At 40.4% G+C, this 20993-nt stretch overlaps 1 protein-coding gene across 1 annotated transcript in view; it reads left to right on the top strand.

Annotated features, from left to right (window-relative positions):
* The window catches only part of LOC100533434 (ubiquitin-conjugating enzyme E2N), a 32859-nt gene extending 13128 nt beyond the window's left edge, over positions 1-19731 (top strand). The window contains 4 exon segments of the mRNA NM_001204713.1: positions 8629-8730; positions 10435-10579; positions 15366-15506; positions 19556-19731. Of these exon segments, the coding sequence (NP_001191642.1) occupies positions 8629-8730; positions 10435-10579; positions 15366-15506; positions 19556-19605 (438 nt within the window). The 3' untranslated portion in view covers positions 19606-19731.
* Positions 19732-20993: the final 1262 nt, after the last annotated feature.

Genomic DNA, 20993 nt, shown 5'->3' with positions numbered 1-20993 from the left:
AATATTTAAAAAGGAAAACATTAGATTAAAAAATAGCCTCACTTCGGTAACGAGTGATAAGATCAGAGGATAAATCTAGTGTACCGGGTGCTCACGATCTACTAAATCAAGATCTAGATCTAGACATTGACAATCACGAAATCTAGGCCTAGAGCAATATTATTTATCGTATTGATGACAGGATCTTTAGGAGTATGCATTTTATTAGAAATCAAAAGATAGTGTCAATTAGTACATGTATTAGATATACCAGGGAATGCTGCAATAACAGAATAGAGAGAGAAAGAGGGGGGAGGGAGAGGGGGGGAACTGATAAGCTATTACAGTTAAAACGACAAACATGCACACAGAGAGATAGATGAGTGGGGACAGAGTGAGTGTGAGAGAGAGAGAGAGAGTACAAAGAAGAATACAACATAGAAGTATATTATGTCTCTCTCTCTTTTCTAAGGGCTCACGCTCTCCTAGTCTTGACAACAGGGTGAAAGTTTACGACACACTTTCCCCAGTGACACAGTCACCTATGCCCTCATTGGACCTTCGTTGGGTTCTTTCAATTTTCCTCGACTACACAGCCACAGCTGATACCAGCTCATCATAGACGGAATAATAATATGCTTGAGGTGCTGTGTGTGCTCCTGAGATTTAACTTATTTAAGTGTTATAAAACACATCGTACCACTTTTAAGGCAACTTTTTCATTAGATGAAAATTAGAAAAAAAATTAGAAGGGAAACGGTTTCGTCCCCGCCATCCAGAAGAATCTAGAGCTAACTTAAAATAAAGAGATGGAAGACAAAGTTGATTCTCCTCGCTCGAATTGTTCTTAAAATGCCGTGGCTTACCGTGAGTATTGCAAAATCATCACTGTTGAGCTCATAGCGCTTGATTTTTGGTAGTAAAGAAGTGGAACCAACCTAAGCCCCACCCAAATCTTGGTCCACCCACCGCCACTGGATGTTTGTGGAGGTGGTTTTTGTGATGTGCATGAAGATGATTTGATGATGATGATGATGTGATGGTGGCCGTGATGATGATAAAATGTACAGAAGTGGTCAGGACATATGGTGTGTGTGTGTGTGTGTGTGTGTGTGTGTGTGTGTGTGTGTGTGTATGCGCGCGTAGTGTGTGTGTGTGTGCGTGCGTGCGTGCATACAAGTGTGTATGAGTATGTGTGGTGAGAGAGAATTGAATTGAATTAGACTTTATTGACTTTCGAGGCCAATGGCCCATACGTCATAAAAAGTTACAAATTAATAAGCAAAATACTGATCTCTCTGTGTTGTGCTAAAGAACAAATTACATAATAACCTACAACACAGAAAACATATAGATCTATATATAACATTTGCATTTAGAATCTAGTTCTACGCCTAAATGGTATGGACCCACACACAACAAAGTACAGAGTACAAAGCATTGGTCATATTCAAGGATGCATGATGCAGAGAGTAAACAAAGCTTACAGGCTGGACTCTGATCTCTTTAGTTAAGCTCTAATCTAGACTTAAGATTAAAAAATCAATTTCACATTGTCTTTCCATTTTTCGTCCTTTGGGAATCTGAAGAAAGACAGTTATTTAGTTTTTCGTCTGGAATTAGAACGGCCGATCGCTGAACAAAACTGGCCAAGTAATGCCGACAGCATGAGCGTTGCGGGTCTCTCGCCGTGTTTGTTTACATACTGTCGCACGCTCGCCGCTAGTGGCGCCAGGAGTCGACGTGCCTCACAAAATTGGGCCACTGCAGCATCTTACCGTAGGCTGTACTATCTTTGGTGTAACACAGGTGACAGACACTGAGATTTTGGTGATCTTGTAGTTAGTTCCGTTCGTTAAAGTATTATATTATTTGTTTACATCCAGAGAAGAAATCCAGAAGTCTTGATGACCAAATACTAGATCTAGATCTATTTGAAATAGGCTACACAAAGAGCAGGGATGCAAACTAACTGCTAAGCTAAACATCAAATTAGGATAACATAGGGTCATAGGGGGGCATCCCCCACCTCCATATATTGGCATTGGCATAGTTTTATTAGGTCGCCCCCTGAAACCCCTTTACTCTTGACTTTAACGAACGAAACCACAAAATCGCCCAGATTTTTATTACTTTTACTGTACACTAGATTAGATCTTGATCTAATCTAGAGTAGAGGAGGTAAATCGGTGATCTTATACTTTAGCACGTTAAATTCTTCAATTGATTTTATTCTCTTTTCCGTAACGAGCGACCACTTTGAAACATGATCTATCTAATCAAGATTATACTCACTGGCTTCCAAAATCACAATGGAAGACCGAAAACCACTGTTATTACTGTTATACCATCTGTTCACGACAAAATTACGGTAGTTTGCGCATTTTAAGGCCCAGTTCAAAGTTTTGAAGGTCTGTGTCGGGGATTAGTAGACTTTGGGAATTTAACATGCTAAAGTATAAGATCACCGGTAAATCTATTCTGGGCTACCCTAAGTCCTCAGCCTAAGCATAAAAAGTGACCTTGCCAGTCCCCGGTGAGAGTGAGAGGGAAGGTAACCGCACAATAACTGATGAGAAGCAAAGTTGGCCAAATTTTTACTTTTACACCCACACACAGATGCACTGATATGAAGGCTAAACTGCCATAATTTTTGCTGCAGAACGGACGTGTGGCCACTAAAACCCTTGCAAATCAATTGTTTTCATGTAAATATCAATCCTAATTGCCAAAACATAAAATCATTCTGAAACCCCCCAGTTTAGGTCAGGGGGGCATGCCCCTTGAAACCCTCCATGTTGTTAACTGATTCCGCCCATTCGACCGTGTACTTAGTTTCGGGGGGTGGGGGTGCGGAAGGGGGCTTGAGCTAGGTGCACGCGCGGCAACTGCTTTGCTCCCTTCATGACGTTGACATTTTTTCCTTTTTCACCGTGTAATCTCAATGTCACACACACGGTAACCGGGCACGTAGCCTCAATATCTACGTACACGGTAACCGGCAACCAGGCGCTTCTCATTATCTACGAGCACAGTAACCGGGTGTTTTGTTTCGGGGGGGGGGGGGGGCTTGAGTTAGGTGCACGGTAACTGCGTCGCTCCCTTCATGACCTTGACCTTTTTCCTTTTTCACTCCGCTTTTTATGTGTTGTGAGCAGAATGTAAATCCAAAAATGACCCCAATCTACCACCTGTCATCTTTCCCAAGGGAGAGCAAAATGAAGTGACAGTGAAAATCTTCGAATCTGGAACAGAAAGCTAAAATATAGATGTTTACAAAACATGTAATACTATCACGAGAGAGAGAGAGAGAGAGAGAGAGAGAGAGAGAGAGAGAGAGAGAACGAGACTCAGAAAACAGAGAGGGAGAGGAAGGAATAGAGAGAGAGAATTAAAAAAGTATGTTCTTGATATGGTCATACCTCTCTTAAAACACAGGACAGTGAAACAAGGGGATCATTGACTATCACCCATCCAATGAAACGCGGACCTTTTGGTTAAAAAAAACGCGGCTTACTAGGTATGAGTATGACGGATCCCAATTCCGTACAGGGCTCGCACCAATGCACGCTTTTCCGTAACAGGAAGCTCTAATAATAATCAAAATTCTAAATACTAAAATTTGCTTCCAAGTTCAGTTTTTGTCATCCGATGTTGCCTTCAACCCCACCCCTCCCCCCGACTGTACCTTAAAAAAAAATCAATAATCCCCCTATCCCGGAGCTCTATACTTCGCGCAGCGCACACGTTGAATGAACTTTGGTGACCCCATGCGATCACTGGTACTCACAATGTGATGCGAAAGTACAGGTTCACTGACCGGTCACGATGTCGAGCCCGACAAGACGCTTGTATAACTTTCTTTTTTTCATTAAGGTGAAAGCACAGGACAATGATTTATTTTCCTGGCGACACAGCGTTTGTAATGCACAACCTGTATGTTACAAATGTTGTGTTAATCAGACTGCTACCGGCAAATTTCTGGGTGGTAAAGAAAGCGAAAGTAGATCGAGCTTCGGTACCATGCATACACTTACGCTTGCCGCCAGAGCGCCCTGTTCATACCTAAAACTATCTTTTGTTTTCGAAAGAGTTAGCACTTGCAACAAAATAAGTTTATATAAGTGCCGAAGATTAGAGGTGTTAGTGTTACAAGAGAGTAACAAACACAAAAAGAAGGAAGAGAAAGATAAGGATGATAGATGTTGAATAGAGGAAAGAAGGAGCAGACCACACCAGAGCACCCACCAACCACCCATTAATACAGTCCATGCCGGCTTTAAGCACGGTCATCGGGAGAAAGCTTAAGCGTGCTTAAAGCCGAAGCGTGCTTAAGTGCGAAGTAGACATAATCCAGAGATTTTCATGTAGAAAATTCCCCGTGCTATTTCCCTTTGTTTGTAAGTAGGCCTATAGCGGTCCAGCAAAAATGTGCACTGTTATTTAGGCACCCGTCATGGTAGTTTTTGTTCGCTTGTTTGTTTTTGCTTTGTGGTCAAATGGGAAATGAAAACTTAATTTAGACTTCCAGTCACGATACAGCACACTAGGCCTACTGTAACACACTGCCTGTGCATACCACTGCCCGCTGTGCCACTCATACCACCGCCTTCATCCCACCTCGCGGGTGATACACAATCAGGATTAATGGGTAGCGAGGGTCAAAGGTGAAATCACAGCCAGCCTCCCTTCCTCATCTCCCCGACTCTCTCTTTTTTTTTTTTTTTTTTGATCGTGTGTAGCTTTGCCCTAGGCCCAGGCTAGATCCTATGTCCGCGCGAACGGCTGTGTGCATCTCTCTGCCTTCCTCTCCGCCCGTGCGAGTGTGTGTGTCCATCACTTGCGTTCTTTGTGTTTCTCTTGACACACTCCACTGTTGCGGTGTAAACTGTGTTCGAACTTCGATGGGTCATCATGAAAATATTGACTGCCTTGTAAATGAAGCGTGCTTGAAGCCGAAGTTACCGTGCATATAGGCGTGTAATTTATATAGCAAAAATTCGGTAAGAGCCGTTTAGCGTGCTTGAGTCCGAAACGTGCTTAAGGCCGGCGTGCTTATAGCCGGCACGGACTGTACTATCTTTACACACACCACACTTTAAATCACACACAAGAATACATAAACACAGAGAGAGAGAGAGAGAGACACACACACACACTCACACACACACACACACATATCATACATATATATACACGTGTGAATAGCCTCTCTCTATATTTAATACATAGCATGTTACACACACACAAATCACACAACATGCACATTGGATAAAACGATATGACGATAGCTTTATCGATTGAGTTTGTCAGAAGTAGACTTGACTATGACTTTGTACATGTAGTTACATTATAAATAAAAATCTCCATAGCCTCACAACGATTATATTCTCTCTGTCTCTAAACACACACAAATCACACAACATAGGCCTACACATTGGATAAAACAATATGAAAGCTAAAAGAGCAAATAAAAAATGAATGACCAAGGACATATTAAAACTAGAGAAGACAGTCAAAATCAAACATGGAAAAGTACATCTTTAGCTCTATGGTCAACACCCAGAGGCTATAATATTTGGTCTATGCTTGCTTTTCTGCACCAAAGGGCGTGACATCATAGCATTTTGAAAACCAATTTCATCTTATTTAAATGACTTGGGTCTCAACTCAGAATTCTAAAAAAGGAGGAACTTTCCGGGTTATCGCCAAAGAAGCCCATTTTCGCGAAACACCCATTATTATTATACTTTTGAACCCTAGAATGCTGAAATGAAAACCATCAATTTATCAAAGCAAGGTTATTTCACATCAATTTGAGGGTTTGGGAGATAATTTCAAGTAAGAGTCACGCACCAAATTTACAATCTTGATTACGTACAGAAAATGGTGGCGCCTGGGGTCTTGTGCGACTTATTAATATTTTCTCTTCATCATATTCGCCTGTATATATAAACTATATATAAAAAAATGAATCTTGTTTTGAGCCTAGAACCAGAATATGGACTGCCATGATTCATATCATATATATAGGCCTATATGATAAACGTGAAAGACAAAAATTAATGCTCTAACTCAAAGTACAGTAGAATAGCCCAAGTAGACCTATTCAGTGTGAGAGGTGTAAGAACTGTGGGAGGGCAAGATGCAGTGATACTGAAAATCTGCGAATCTTGTACAGAAAGCTAAAATATAGAAGAGATCTAATATAATCTAATATGCTGCCACCAATCCAATGAAACGCGAACACTTAGGCCGTTTTCACACAAGGCCTGCACCCACGCACACTTTACTTAACAGAGAGCTGTAGTAGTTATCAAAATTCTAAACATTAATTTAAACGTATTTGCTTCCAGTTTGTTTTTTTGTCCACTGGTGTTGCGTCCAGCCCTCCCCTTCCCCCTATCCCCGAGTGCGTCTTGAAAAAAAAAAAAAAATAATTCCTGAGTCCTGTACTTCGCAGCACTCAGAACGCGCGCAGGTTCATTGACTGGCCACAATGGCGAGCCCGACAAGACGCTTGTATAACTTTCTTTTCTTCATGTTGCCCCTATAAGTGACGACACAGTGACAATATTGATTTACTTTCATGGCGACACCAAGTTTGTAATGCCAGACCTGCATGTTACAATAATTGTTGCGTTATATGGTTCACGATGCAGGTGCAATGGATGGTTTCCAGGAAGAGATAAAGTTCGTTGTGGGAGAAAAATGAGCAAAGCCGCGTCTGAGGGGGGTGTTCACCCTTGAAGCGATCTCGTTGAATCCGAGCTTGCTAATTTAAGTCATCGTTGAATCCGGGTTATTGTTATTGATTTTAAAGAAGGAAAAAAAACGGGGAATCTATCTCCACGTTGAATCCGAGCTCGTTGAATCCGAGTTCCACTGTAATAATAATGTACCTACATGCGTGGTGTGTGTGTGTGTGTGTATAAATGGAGCAAGCGCTTTCATTGTTATACATGCCCCTGGAAAATTGAGAAGCCGGGTTGGCAGTCACCCTGCATACTCCTTCATTTGTGTGCTCTCTCTCTATCCTTCTTTATCCAATTGTGTGTGTACATCCTTTTTCATTGGGCTTGTTGGTGGATGGGTTGAGAACTTGATTTGTATTACCCGTGATTGACTGAATGATCTCTTTTCATTGTCTTACTCTTTTTGTCTCTCAGATCCTGAAAATATTACTTTCTGCAGTTTTTAAAACAAAATGATACAGTGGTGGAGAACTGTTTGTTACTTTTTCCTTGTCTCTGGAGTTTAGAAGACTCTCCCACTCTTTGTTACAGTTCAGTTTGCAAAGAATTTCTCCTTGTTTGTGGGTGGTTGGCGGGTGCTCTGGTGTGGTTTGCTTCTTCTTTCCCATCAAACATCTATCGTCCTTATCTCTTTTTTATGTTTGTTACTCTCTTGTAACACCTCTAATCTTCTGGCGCTCATATGACCTTATGCAGTTGCGAGCGCCGTAAAAACTTCTACTAAAACTAAAACTCTCCTTGTTTTTGTTTTAGTCGAGGTTTTTTGGCGCTCGCAATAATTTCTCCTTGTATATCAGAGGTTTCATATTCAAAGAGGCTGGGCCTCGCCACCTGAACCCACACCGGGAGGCAGTCCCTGGACCCTGCTAGGGGCTTATGCGCCCCCCAGACCCCCGGCAAAATTTTCCTTACTTTTCAACTTCAGCTGGTGGAAGCACTGATAATTGTAAAATGTTGTTTTTACTGTTGTTTTTACGACGGAAATATTTACAGTAAAATTTGTAACCTTTTAACCTGAGAATTGGAGACACTCCTTGTATTTAACGGGAGGAGCAACCCTCAAGGTCCATTTTCTAATCTATGTTTGTTGCTCGAGATCAAATCTACGTACACACATAATGTGAAGCATAGAAAAATCTCTTGATAAGTATTTTCATTTTTGCATAGCTACAGCGGTTGCTTTGGATTGGAAATGACCTCCATCTTGAAAATAAACAACGAATCTCAAGTCCCTAAGGCTTTCTTTTTTACTAACCATATTTTGACCAACCAGTTGCTATCAACATAACAGCAATGTTTTTTTTTCAATAAGTGAAAAATTTAAAAAATTAAAAAATGAGAATTTTCCCAATAAACCTTTAAAAAATGTTGGTTGCGTAATCGCTTGCCTATGGAAAAGTGTCATTTTTTTTGCAAATATCTCTGTGACATTGATGGCAGCTTTTTCATTTATGTTTCCTGAAAGTTTCATGTTAAAAGGATGAAACCTAAGGAAGGAGTAAGGGAAAACTGAAAAAAAAAAAGACATTTTGAGAGAAACTACAATTATTTTGAAAATTCACTATATTTTAACCCACCCTTAGGTTTTCAAAGGCTATTTACAACGGGAATAAAGACTTTCTCAATTGTCTCCTTGCAATTCTTGACAAACAACTGGTTTATCTTAAAATATCAGCCAACATCTCAATTTGCATAGCTTGACCCAAAATCGGCCAAAATGAAGGTCGCTCCTCCCGTTAATGTACATACTCGTGTAAGTAAAATGCTATCATAAGGCAAAGAACGCATTAAGGTGTATTAAAAGTAGCTGACTACTAGGTCCTGCATATTTCTGTTTTCAAAATGTGTTGAGTTTCACATGAGGTTGTTCAATAATTCTTATTCTCTTTATCAGGAGACACAACGGCTCATGGCAGAGCCTGTTGCTGGAATCACAGCCATCCCAGATGAATCAAATGCCAGATATTTTCATGTTGTAGTAGCTGGCCCTTCACAGGTATATATTTACAAATTGTATAGATGTGTTTTTTTCTTCCTTTTCCTTTTTGCCTTCTTTGATGTTAGTCAGCTAAAGCAACCATTTTTTTTGGTTATCTCTGGATTCTCTGAAGCAACCAAGATTTTAAATAAAACCCCTATGTGGCTAAGATTTGAAATGTTTGTTCCCTCTATTATAAATTCATAATTGTCCACTTATTGGATGCAAGTACAGTCAAACCTGTATAAGACGGCCACCCATTTTCAAGGAGAAAAGTGGCCTTATAAGGCAGGACTGATAAAAAAGGATTGGTAAAAATTAAGAAATCAAACCATTCCCTTCTGAGGTCCCAACTGAAGGTAGCCGCATTGTTGTTGTTGGTTTGTTTTTTGTTTGCTTTTTATTTTGTTGCTGATTTTGTGCAAGAGTGATCTACAACAGGGAACTGCTGCTTTTTCTTTCCTAATCCTTACTGTTGTCATTTTTCCTCTACTTCTTTTGTATGTTTGTCACACTCTTGTGACCCGCTATTTCCGGGGTGCCTTGAAAGTCGAAACAGACTTTGTGCTGTTGAAGCTAGAGAGGTGAGCAGAGTAAGCCTGATTCCCTGTAAAGACTTCTCTGTTGACATCCACCCCTTGGCGTTTATATGACCTTATGCTTAAAAGTGTCGCAAAACTCGTACTAAAATTAAATACAGTTGAACCTGCCATGACGGCCACATGTACAAATGACCACTTTCCATTTCCCCCCTTTCGTTTTTTCTATCTATATAATTTAGTAGTGTAAAACGGCCACCTGTCCAGCGGGGCCACCCTATCTCATCAACCCATGGTCAAGTTTACCTGCAACGCATGATGTTTTGTCATAAATTATAAATTTTGATTCGGCCCTTGACGCTGTGGAAGGGCAGTCATAATCCATTCACCTGTTGTAATTGTTAATCTCTCCAATGAATGTTTACCCAAGTTGATCAATGGGTAACAATCAATTTTTAACTGCTGGTGAGGGAAGCTTGTGATCCGCCATAACCTATAAGCCATGTCTACAACTCATACCCAAATCGTATGAGAGATGACTGGTCACTGCTTTGTTTGCCCAATCTGAAACAAAGTAACACAGGACGTTAACGGGAACTTGTGACAGAAGCATCGCTCGTTCTGGTGACCCACTGTTCGTGTTACCATGACCCTTGAACGTCATCATCTTACATTCGTTTACTACTTTGCCCTTGCACAAAATCAGTAAACAGTAATATAACAGTAACCAAAAAACAGGCACGAAGTAACAAAAAAAAACCAACCCCTTCTTACACCCCCCCCCCCCCCCCCTTTTTTTTTCAAAAGAAAGTAAAAACCATTTTGAATTCGCCTTATGGCAGTCTTAAGCCTGAGATCCGCCCCGGTTTGGATCTGAGAAGGGAATGGTTGGCTTTCTTCGATTTGATCAGTTCGCCTAATATGGCCATCCATGTTGTGTGGCCACTTTTCTCCTTGTCAGTAGGTGACTGTAGTTAACTTTTTAACCTCTTTCCTTAGGTACACAATGAATGTGTCAATACTGTGTCATTATAAATATAGATCAAATGCAAAGGGGGGATCTTGAGGGGTTCTTTAATGCAGAAAAGAATTCAGTACAGGTGATTGTTTTGGACATGTGTTTATTAAAGCAGGTTCAACTGTAGTCATACACATATTGAATGCCTGTATTTTTCTTTTTCAGTCTCCCTATGAAGGCGGGTTGTTCAAGCTGGAACTGTTTCTACCGGAAGAGTACCCAATGTCAGCCCCAAAAGTTAGATTCATGACGAAGATATATCATCCCAACATAGACAAACTTGGCAGGATATGTTTAGATATACTCAAAGGTTTGTGATAGACAAAAGGCAACACTATCGAGGTTTTCACTGCAGCGACTGCTTTCATTCATGGTGAATACAAGGGTGTGTGTTTTGAAACAAATTTTCAGTGAACTACTTATCCACCAATTGACTTAACTTTCAGGGTCTTAAGGAAAACGAAAGAAAGCTAATTCAGGTCGTCTGTTTTTTTAATTCGTGCAGTTTATTGCGGCACACCACTTACAGTGTGTGTTCTTAGGATCAGCAGAGATGCCAACCAGTACGATTTTACGTATTTTAGTACGATTTTTTGCCGAAAATACGCGAATACGACTTTTCATGAAAAAATACGCATCCTGGAATGCGAAAAATACGAGATTCAGCATGGGCGAGTAAACCTAATTATCTCAAGTCCCATCTTTTAAAAAATCAGTATCGCAGGATAAGGTCAGTAAGGTCATTTTTGCCGGTCGCGATCGTGATATTATATTCATTCAGCTTTTCCGCGTCCGGGGAGTACGTTTCATTTTCACGCGAATAGGCAGCTATGGCGGCAGGCGGAAGCGTATGTGACACCGTGGCTCGATCGGGAAAATCAAGATCTGCTTTCGCTACCACCAAGAAGTTTGCCAGCAGTTGTCTGATAACGCAACATTTGTGGCATTCAGGTTGTGCAGTATTAACGCAATGTCGGCGTGCAAATAAAATGTAATAAACACTCGGACTCGTCGCTTGTGGGGAAAAAAAAAAGAAAAGAAAATACAACAAGCGTCGTCCGATTTTTAGATTGTCTGGCTCGCCATCGTGACAGGTCACTGAACCTGCACGCATTCGCGTCATAATTAAATGCGGCATCGTGTGAGTAAAGACCATCTTTGGTGGGAGTAATGGTGTTGCGAAGTATATGACTACAGAGAATAGGGGAGTAGATTATTTATATTTTGGGTACTATGTGGGGGGAGGGGGGGGGGTATTAAGGCAACACCAGAGGACAGAAACTTGGCAGAATTTTGATTAGAGCTTTCTGCTAAGCGCGCGTTGGTGCAGGCCGTGTGCGGAATCGGGACCCCTCATACTTTGCAAGTCTGTGTTATATATTGAAATAAAGTGTTCGCGTTTCATTGGATGGGTGAAAGTAATTATACCTACTTGGATGGGTGATAGTAAATTATACCTATATCTACTTGGATGGGTGATAGTAAATTATACCTATATCTACTTGGATGGGTGACAGTAAATTATACCTAGATCTACTTGGATGGGTGATAGTAAATTATACCTACGGTGTATGTTGTAGCCTTCTGTTCAAGACTGGCAGATTTTCAGTGTCACTGCATCTTGCCCTCTCACAGTTGTTACAACTCTCACAGTCCACGGGTCTACTTGAGCCTTTCAAGTTATTGCTCTTCTCTGAGTTTGAGCAATAATTTGAGTCTGTCAGTTCATAATATGAATCATGACACCCAGACTGGTTCTTGATAGTCGAAATTCTTGTTCTAGGCCCTTACGAACTCTCAAAGCAGGATTTATTTTTTTTATAATAATGAGAGGAAAATATATAATAGATTGAAATACTTTTAAAGTCAAACAAGACCCCTGTACGACATATGTTGTTGACTGCATATACATGTATATTATACGCGTGTGTGTTCCCTTTTCCGAGCTGGTGAGCTAGTAATTTTTACAGTTACTAGTTGGTCGGTCGTGGGAAATACACATTTTCCCCTGAAAATACACATTTTCATATTTCCCAATACTCATTTCGGTTTTCTGTGTTTGGCATCTCTGGATCAGCCATGTTTGTTTGAGTTTACCGCCGCAGTTCCTGTTGTCACGGGAATTGTCAAATTCGTGGTCTGGCCCAAGCTGTACTGTCTCGTTTACTTTTCTAGGTCTCTGGTAGTACCCATCTGTAAAAAAGCTGTGGTATTGCTAAGGTATGCACCCTGAATATATATCCAAACTCATCCAAAACCATCTACAACAGTAGGCCTACCACTTTCCAAAACATCAAAATCAACAGAGGACAACACCTAGCTTTCACTCACACTTCGGATCTGGGCAATACAGCACCGAGTCCAGATGGAGTACACAACCAGATCATTAAACACGTGCCCACAGAAACTCTCACCCTTCTCCTCAACATATACTATGACATGTGGCAGTTGCTCACCTTTCCAGAGTCCTGCTGACTTGCCACTGTTATTCCAATTCCGAAACCTAACAAAGACCGCACACACCCATCCAACTATAGACCAATTGCTTTAAGGAGCTGTCTGTGCAAATTAAAGAAAAAAATGATCAACAGGCAACTCGTGTGGTTTCTGCAGACTCGCTGAGAGGTCTCTTTTCTCTATGACATTAAAATCAAGTCAAAATCAAGGACCTCCAAAACAACATATATCTGTCTGTCCCGATGAATATCGGTCGTAAGACGCACTGTTCTATTATCAGCTAGGGGGCTCGAAAGGCATCATTGTTTGTGCCTGTCATCTGGGCGATGCCGTCACGAAAACGCATTGCTTGGAACATGAAAAAATTATAGAGGCCTTAAGGTTGTAACATTGTGAGCCAATACAATGCTTCAGAGCAATTTTGAAATGTTTTTGCCCCTTTCCTCTAAATGATCATTTCTAGGTTTTAAAAGCTAAAAACTAAAAAAAACGTCCAAGATAAAAACATAAAATTTGTAAAGTGCACCATGCAATTTCAAATGAAACGAAGCTAGCTTTTTCTAATTTTTGAGAAAAAATATTTTTATAATGATTTTTTTTACTTTGCTATTTTGACTATTTTTTAAATTCGCTAATAATACTAATATAATGCAAGTCTTCTAAAAGTAGTAAAATTATTATTTACAATTTCAAGAAAACTAGCGTCATTTTCTTAAGATTTGTGTGCAGATTACAAATATGTAATTAGTTTACAGATAGCATGGATGGCTTTTGACTTTGAGTTTTTAGCTTTTGAAAATGGTCCTTCAGATAGCCCGGTTTCACTCTAATTTGCCATTTCTGGGATTATATTATAACTGATAATGATTCCCAAAGCCGGATATTTTTAATCCTTGAATGGAATACTTTGAGAAAATTAGAAAAAATAAGTAAAAATAACTTATCACTTAATTGTAGATTTTGGTGCTAAGAAGTAAGATTGTGGCCTTAAAAGAGCTCTGTGCAAAGCGCGCTTGAAAGCATTTTTGGCAGATCTTACTTTTTAGTATTTGTTGCTTCAAAATGCAATATCTTTGCCTATAAGAAAGATAATTGAAAAATCTAAAGTGCATAATAATCATGAAGATCCCAGCTTTCAGAAAAGCACAAAACTCATAATTGCCCTGAGGTGACCAGTTCCTGATTTCCTCAAATGGGCTCACAATGGTGAAGTCAGTTCAGTGTTCATCCTGGTTTCTGTGTGTGTGGCATTGTGGTGAAATCAGGCGCTTGTCAAAATAATAAAATCAAAGAAGCAAGCATTTTTCGGCTTTACACAATTTTTGCAGTTTTTTTCTTTTTTTGTCTGAGCACTTATAAAATTTCCATTTTTAAATTTAAAAACACATTTCTGTGTTGGTTTTACCCAAAAATGTTGATCAGAGGCACAAAAATGTAAACTTGCAATTTCCAAGGACATCCAAACTTTGGGTGTATTCAAACTTTGGTGGCCATTTTGTTCACCAATCTTTTAAATGTTCTCTGAATATGTTCTTTGTCATTTTGTTTTACTCTGTGTATTCTTTGGTTTTGTGTTTATTCCAAGTGGTAAAGTGTTACAGGGGGCTCTCGTGGCCTAGAGGTTAAGGTGTTCGCCTCTCATTCAAAGGTGTCGGACTCCCCCCAGGGCAGTGCCATTGACTGTAGTGTCTTTAGGCCATTCCCAAAGGGGGGAAATTTCTCGTTCAAGCATAGTAGAATTGTAAATGGGCTGACTCATGTCACGCTCCTAACTGTGCCTGATCTACAACAGGGAACTGCTGCTTTTTCTTTCCTGATCCTTACTATTGTCATTTTCCTCTACATCTTTTGTATGTTTGTCACTCTCTTGTGACCTGCTCTTTCCGGAGTGCCTTGATATTCCCTGTAAAGACTTCTCTGTTGACACCCACCCCTTGGTGCTCATATGACCTTATGCAGTTGCAAGCGCCGTAAAACCCTCTACTATAAAAAAAAAAGGTCTCGGGTTCACATCAGGGTAGCGACCGACGGATAAATGGGCTTCTCTTAAATTGTCTCCTTTCACCTCCTTTCCTGCTCTCCAACAATGTTCTGTCATGTGCTTTCATCATTTCTGCTTTCTGACCCAACCCCTCAGCTCCTTTGCCCCCTCTTCTAGGCTCCTGACTCTTTCTGCAGCCTTTTGTACTGCTACTCCTTGCCTCCTTCTTACTGCTGTTTTTCAGCCACACCCCTGATCTTCTGGTAGGAAAGATCTACACCTTGCCTTCTTGGACAAGGGCGAAAAATCTCGGAGGCCCCATGTGCAAGTTGAGCAAATAAAAGATCCCTTTGTGGTCTAAAAATCGATAAGAGTAGGCTTCAGCCTCCACCCGAGCAAAATTCAAAATTTCCTACCAACTGAAAATGTTTGGTGTGTTCTGTGCATTCATATGACCTTATGCATTTGCGAGCGCCTTAAAACACTTACTAGGAAAAAAAAAGTGTTACAGTGTTGCTTGTGTAAAAAATAATTTTATAATCCTATGTGTCCGAATGAAGATGGCATGTCCCATGGTAGTGTGTTCAGGGATTTCAAAACCGAAGAAGAGATCCCATGTATTTAATATTTTTATGATTATGTTTGTTTCCACTTGCAGACAAATGGAGTCCAGCACTGCAGATTCGCACAGTTCTCCTTTCCATCCAAGCACTCTTAAGCGCCCCCAACCCAGATGACCCCTTAGAGAACAATGTAGCAGAACACTGGAAAACAAATGAAAAGAGCGCAATTGATCAGGGTAAGTAGTATTGTCGTACAAGTAGTCTCCGCCGAAGATCCTGGTGCTAAGGAGCAAGGAAAATGCGAGATCTGAGGCGAACGGGATCTAACCCGAAGCACGAAGGGAAGAATCCACGGTGACTCGTGTTCACAACTGGTAAAATGGTCTCCCTTTACTCTAAAATGACCCCTGGATGGGTTTTTGACTTATGTCAAGCAAAGAGTGGTCAACTTTGAAGACTTCACAGTGGCATGAGGATTGCCATTTTCACCTACAGTAGTCTCCGACTAAACGCACGGTGCTCGGGAGGGCTCCTTAGCGTGTTTACACGGAGAGTGCATTTACATGAACCTCAGCAAAGGGAGGAAGGGACACAGTCTTCTCATTGCCTTGATATACTAGTTACCTCCCTTTGGGGTGGGGGTCACTTTGGCCAATAATGTGACGACACGTGACTGTTTTGTCAAAGCTTCCCTGACTGCGGTTAAGGCTGCAAAGGCGATGAATTGGTATGTGTGTGGGGGGGGGGCAGAAAGACAGACTAGATGTAATGAATGAACCATAAAATGTCAGAAACCAATTGCCTGAAAAGAAATTGTTGGTGATAGTCATAGAGACGACGGCCCAACCACGTGGCTTTCCAAGCGACCACCCCCGACCGTAAATTCATGAACGAGCATTCACGCATGTTGCGCATCATAGGCTATGGTCTAACTAAACATTAGCCAACACGCAGTCACTCAAACACCAGTCAGAAACCTTCTCTCAAAAGAGATGCATTTGCAGTGACCAATCAAATAACATTTCAGTCCCCCAAACCCCTAACATTTCACTGACCAGTCCTAGACCTATGTGTCAGTGGAAAGTTGGGTGTGAAAACGCTGTCCATCACTCTCTTTGTCCGGCGTAAGGGGCAGTCTCACCAAATATCAGGTTTTCTAGGCTTGTAGTTGTGAAAATTTCCCTTAGTCAAGCTTTACCTGTGAGTGTGTTTCGCAGATCGGAGCATGCGTTTAGAGGGAGTGACCGTGCGTTTGTACGTCTAGATTATATAGTAAAAAAACCGTCAGATGACGAAAGCGTGCGTTTGAGCGGAGCGTGCTTTTGTATGGCGTGCATTTAGGCGGAGACTACTGTAATATCCTCTCGTGAGCCTCAAGATCTACGCTTATCCAGTTACTCCTCCGCGCTTTTCCCTTTCGTCAACCCGCAGCCACATCCCGAATCGTCAGCCACATCTAAACCCTTGACATGGGTCAAACTTCAATTTATAGGTAGTAACTGGAACATATATAGGCGAAGTGATGATGTGTCATGTGATAGTCGCAATATTGAGATTGTTTTGGTCTCTCTTTAATCATCATCTCGCGAATTTGTTGATGTTTTTCCCTGGACTCGGCCGTTACTAAAATCTCGAATCTGGATCTAGTTATAATCTAGTTGCAGGTTTACATATCTAGTATCTAGGCCTGTGTATGGATGTGACCTAGTCTAGATCTAGATCTACTTTTTGCCAAGAGGGATGAGTATTAGATCTGCAGGTGTCACTAAATTAGGTCTAGATCTAGATCTAGTATAGAGCCACAAGGACAATCTTAAACCTGTGTTCGTTTTATTTCTTACTTAGATGGTTAGATGACTAAACACGATCTCGTATTGACAATATAAAAGTCAATTTAAGCTTCATTTCGTTAGAAAAATGTGTAAGTTTTGCTGGCTTCTTAGACTTTGTGTTCAACACTTTCAACAAAATGAAGCCTTACAAGCCTAGGCTTGGCCTTTAATTGTAACCTTGAAGGTTTAGAAGTAGAAGTAGAAGAGTCTACTACTAGAGCCGTGTCCCATTTATTTAATCTCTCGGATTCCAGAAATCTACAACTTGCAGCTAGATTACAACTAGATCTAGATTCGACATTTTAGTAAAGGCAGAGTCCAGTGAAAAACATCAACAAATTTGCGGGGTGATGAGTAAAGAGAGACCAAAACAATTTCAATATTGCGACTGTCACATGGCACATCAGTCATCACTTCGCCTATACATGTTCCGGTACTACCTATAAATAGATTTAAGTTTGACCCATGTCATAGGTTGAGATGTAGATGACGATTCGGGATGTGGCTGCGGGTTGACGAAAAGGAAAAGTGCTGCTCCTCCCCTCTACCTGTTCAAAATTTATAGCTTTCCATTTTAGACCCACCCCCCTTTCCTTTGTTGCTACGCACTATAAAACTGCCAATTTTCAGCCAATTCCATTCACAAATGTAAAATAGAAGGTTTTACATTGCTGTTCAATATTTTGGTTCCGTTTTCCTAGCTTTGTTTATTCCTCTATGAGAATTTTCTCTAAAATACCCACAATTCCTGACATGTACAAAGGGACAACTTCTTTATTTATGGACCAGTTTTCAAGAAGTAAAAAGTATTTTGCATTTGGAATATTAGTCTTGTTATTTATGCTGTTTATAGGTTACTAGTACTTACAGAGATGCCAACCAGTACGATTTTACATATTTTAGTACGATTTTTTTCCGAAAATACGCGAATACGACTTTTCATGAAAAAATACGCATCCTGGAACGCGGAAAGTACGAGATTCAGCTTGGGCGAGTAAACCTAATTGTCTCAAGTCCCATCTTTTGTCAAAATAGTATCAGTATTGCGGAACTGGAATATTTGAAAACCAATTCCGATCAGGTTAGTAAGTTCTTTTTTGCCGGTCACGATTGTTAATCTTTTCCCCGTCCGAGAGTACGTTTCACTTTCACACGAACATGTGGCTATGGCGGCAGGCGTAAGTGTATGTGACACCGAGGCTCGATCGGGAAAATCAAGATCTACTTTGGCTTTCATTACCACCGAGAAGTTTGCCAGCGGCAAATAAAATTTAATCAATACTCGGACTCGTCTCTGTGCTGTAACTTGTGGGGAAAGAAAAGAAAATACAAGTGTTGTCCGATTTTTAGATTGTCTGGCCCGCCATCGTGACTGGTCAGTGAACCTGCACGCATTCGCATCATAAATAAATGCGGCATCGTGTGAGCAAAGACTGTCTTGGTGGGAGTAACGGCGTTGCGAAGTATAGGACTACGGAATAGGGGAGGGGATTATTGAAGGCAACACCAGAGGATGAAAACTTGGAAGTAAATTTCAGAATTTTGATTAGAGCTTTCTGCAAAGCATGAGTTGGTGCAGGCCGTTTGCGGAATCGGGACCCTTCATACTTTGCAAGTCTGTGTTATTGAAATAAAGTGTTCACGTTTCATTGGATGGGTGATAGTAAATTATACCTACAGTGTATGTTGTAGCTTTCTGTTCGGGAATTGCAGATTTTCAGTGTCACTGCATCTTGCCCTCCCACAGTTGTTACAACTCTCACAGTGCATGGGTCTTCTTGAGCCATTCAAGTTATTGCTTTTCTATGAGTTTGAGGAATGATTTGAGTCTTGTCAGTTCGTAATATGAATCATGACACCCAGACTGGTTCGTGATAGGCGAAATTCTTGTTCTAGGCCCTTCCGAAGCTCAAAGCAGGATTAATTTTTTATATAATAATGAGAGGAAAATATTACAACAGACTGAAATAACGTACTTAAATCAAACAAGACCCCAGTACGACACCTAACACTGACGTGTTGTTGACTAGATACCTGTATATTGTACGCTTGTGTGCTCCCTTTTTCGAGTTCGTGAGCTAGTAGATTTTTTTTCTGGAAATATTGCTGGACACCCTGAACATTTTACTAGTTTGTCGGCCGGTCGTGGGGAATACACATTTTCCCCTGAAAATACACATTTTCATATTTCCCAATACTCATTTCGGTTTTCTGTTGTTGGCATCTCTGTGCTTAGAACCTTTAAGCTGTGGGAGTACTTCTGTAAAAGAAAGCATGACTGTGAAAATTTAGCACAGTGGTTCAAAGGGAAATTTTAGTCCTGTGGTCTGGCATTGTAGTGTACAAAAAATATGGGTGTGTCAGGGCTTGGTAAGATAAAACAATTTTGAGCGATATTTCAAAAAATTGAATTTAAATGTCTAATATTTTTATTTTTAAAAATCTCTTTACAGCTCGGCAGTGGACGCAACTGTACGCCAAGTCCAATGTGAATAGCCACTGAGTGTGAATTGTCCTAGGTCTTTTTGTAATAAGCTCATTCTGTTTGTGGGACAAAAAAGATTTCTGATAAAAAAAATTTCACCTTGGATACTACAAAGTATCTGTTTTATGTTTTGAGTGAGCTGCTGCAGAAATTTCGTCTCATCAAGAATGACGATGCTGTGTAGCCTGATTTAACTCTGATGTTGTACTTTAGCTGTAAAATTGTGTATAAAAATATGAAAGTCTGAAATTTCTGTACAGGTGAGAGTCCCTATACCATGTAGCTTATATGGTAAGGACAATTTGTTTGAGCGTGAAACCCATTTCGACCTTTTTTTTAAAAGCTACTTTGCTGATATTAAGAAAAGTAAAAATGCAAGTTCTCTTTTTAATGATTTGTATTGCCTGTGGAAATGCTTTGGCTGAGCTCTTCCTGTCTGTTGCTGCTTAGTTGGTTCTGATTTTTGTACTGTCAAAATTGTTAATTTTTACGTCCATGGGGCTACACTTGTTCAGCATGCTTTCTACAAACCATTTTGAATACAAAATACACCCGCATCTTTTGTTCTCTGTTAGAATGTGACCATTTTGTGCAGTTGGTTCATGCGCTCTGTATTTATTCAGATTTGTCAAATCCCTTACTGCTCGATGAAAATCCAGCCGCAGGTATCTTTTCTGAAGCTATGATGAAAGTGTACTGGTAAATTTGCAAGTATGGAATAGTCAAACAGTTAAGATATTTTAGGCAAAGGATGTTTGAGTGATGGCAGGTTCTTCAAGTTTGTGCCATGGCATTGAGTACGGGCATCATCCTCCCTGACACATTGCAAAATGAATTACATTGTGTACTGAAGTGAAGCAGAAGTACGACCTGGGTCCTTATCAGTATGGAAAATGCATTCCTGTGAGGATACAGACGTCTGCTTTGTTTTGAGTATCTCTTTGTAGAGCTGTTGTCTGAAATTTTATCTGTTTCCAAAGTGTTTAGTTTGTCTTCGTGATTGATATGGAGAAGAATTTGCGGAGTGCAGCCTCTTGTGAAGTGAAAGTAAAATTCATCTTTAAATAAACTATCGCATATATGTGTCGCACCGTGGTGGAGTCAGGCGCTTGTTAATTTTAGGGCATATGGAGTTATTGGTATTATCTTAAAGCTTGTTTATTTGTCTTGCTTTTTGGCGGAAAAAAAAATACCCATCTATCTATAGAAATTGAGATAATTGTTATTGAAGGAGATGGGTTTCGCCTGGTGGCAGAGGTAAAATCGACAAAAAAATGCCAAAGTTTGGCAACTTCCAAAGCTTGCATATCCTTGAAAACTGTAAATCTACATTTTTGTGCCTTTGCTCAAAGGTTTTCAATAAAATCTACACAAAAATGTGTTTTTAAATTAACAAATGGTATTAA

This window comes from Aplysia californica, unplaced genomic scaffold (genome assembly GCF_000002075.1).
Source record: "Aplysia californica isolate F4 #8 unplaced genomic scaffold, AplCal3.0 scaffold00208, whole genome shotgun sequence".
Taxonomy (NCBI): Eukaryota; Metazoa; Mollusca; class Gastropoda; order Aplysiida; family Aplysiidae; genus Aplysia; species Aplysia californica.
The sequence above is the reverse complement of the archived record's forward strand: the minus strand, read 5'-3'. Positions and strand labels throughout refer to the sequence as shown.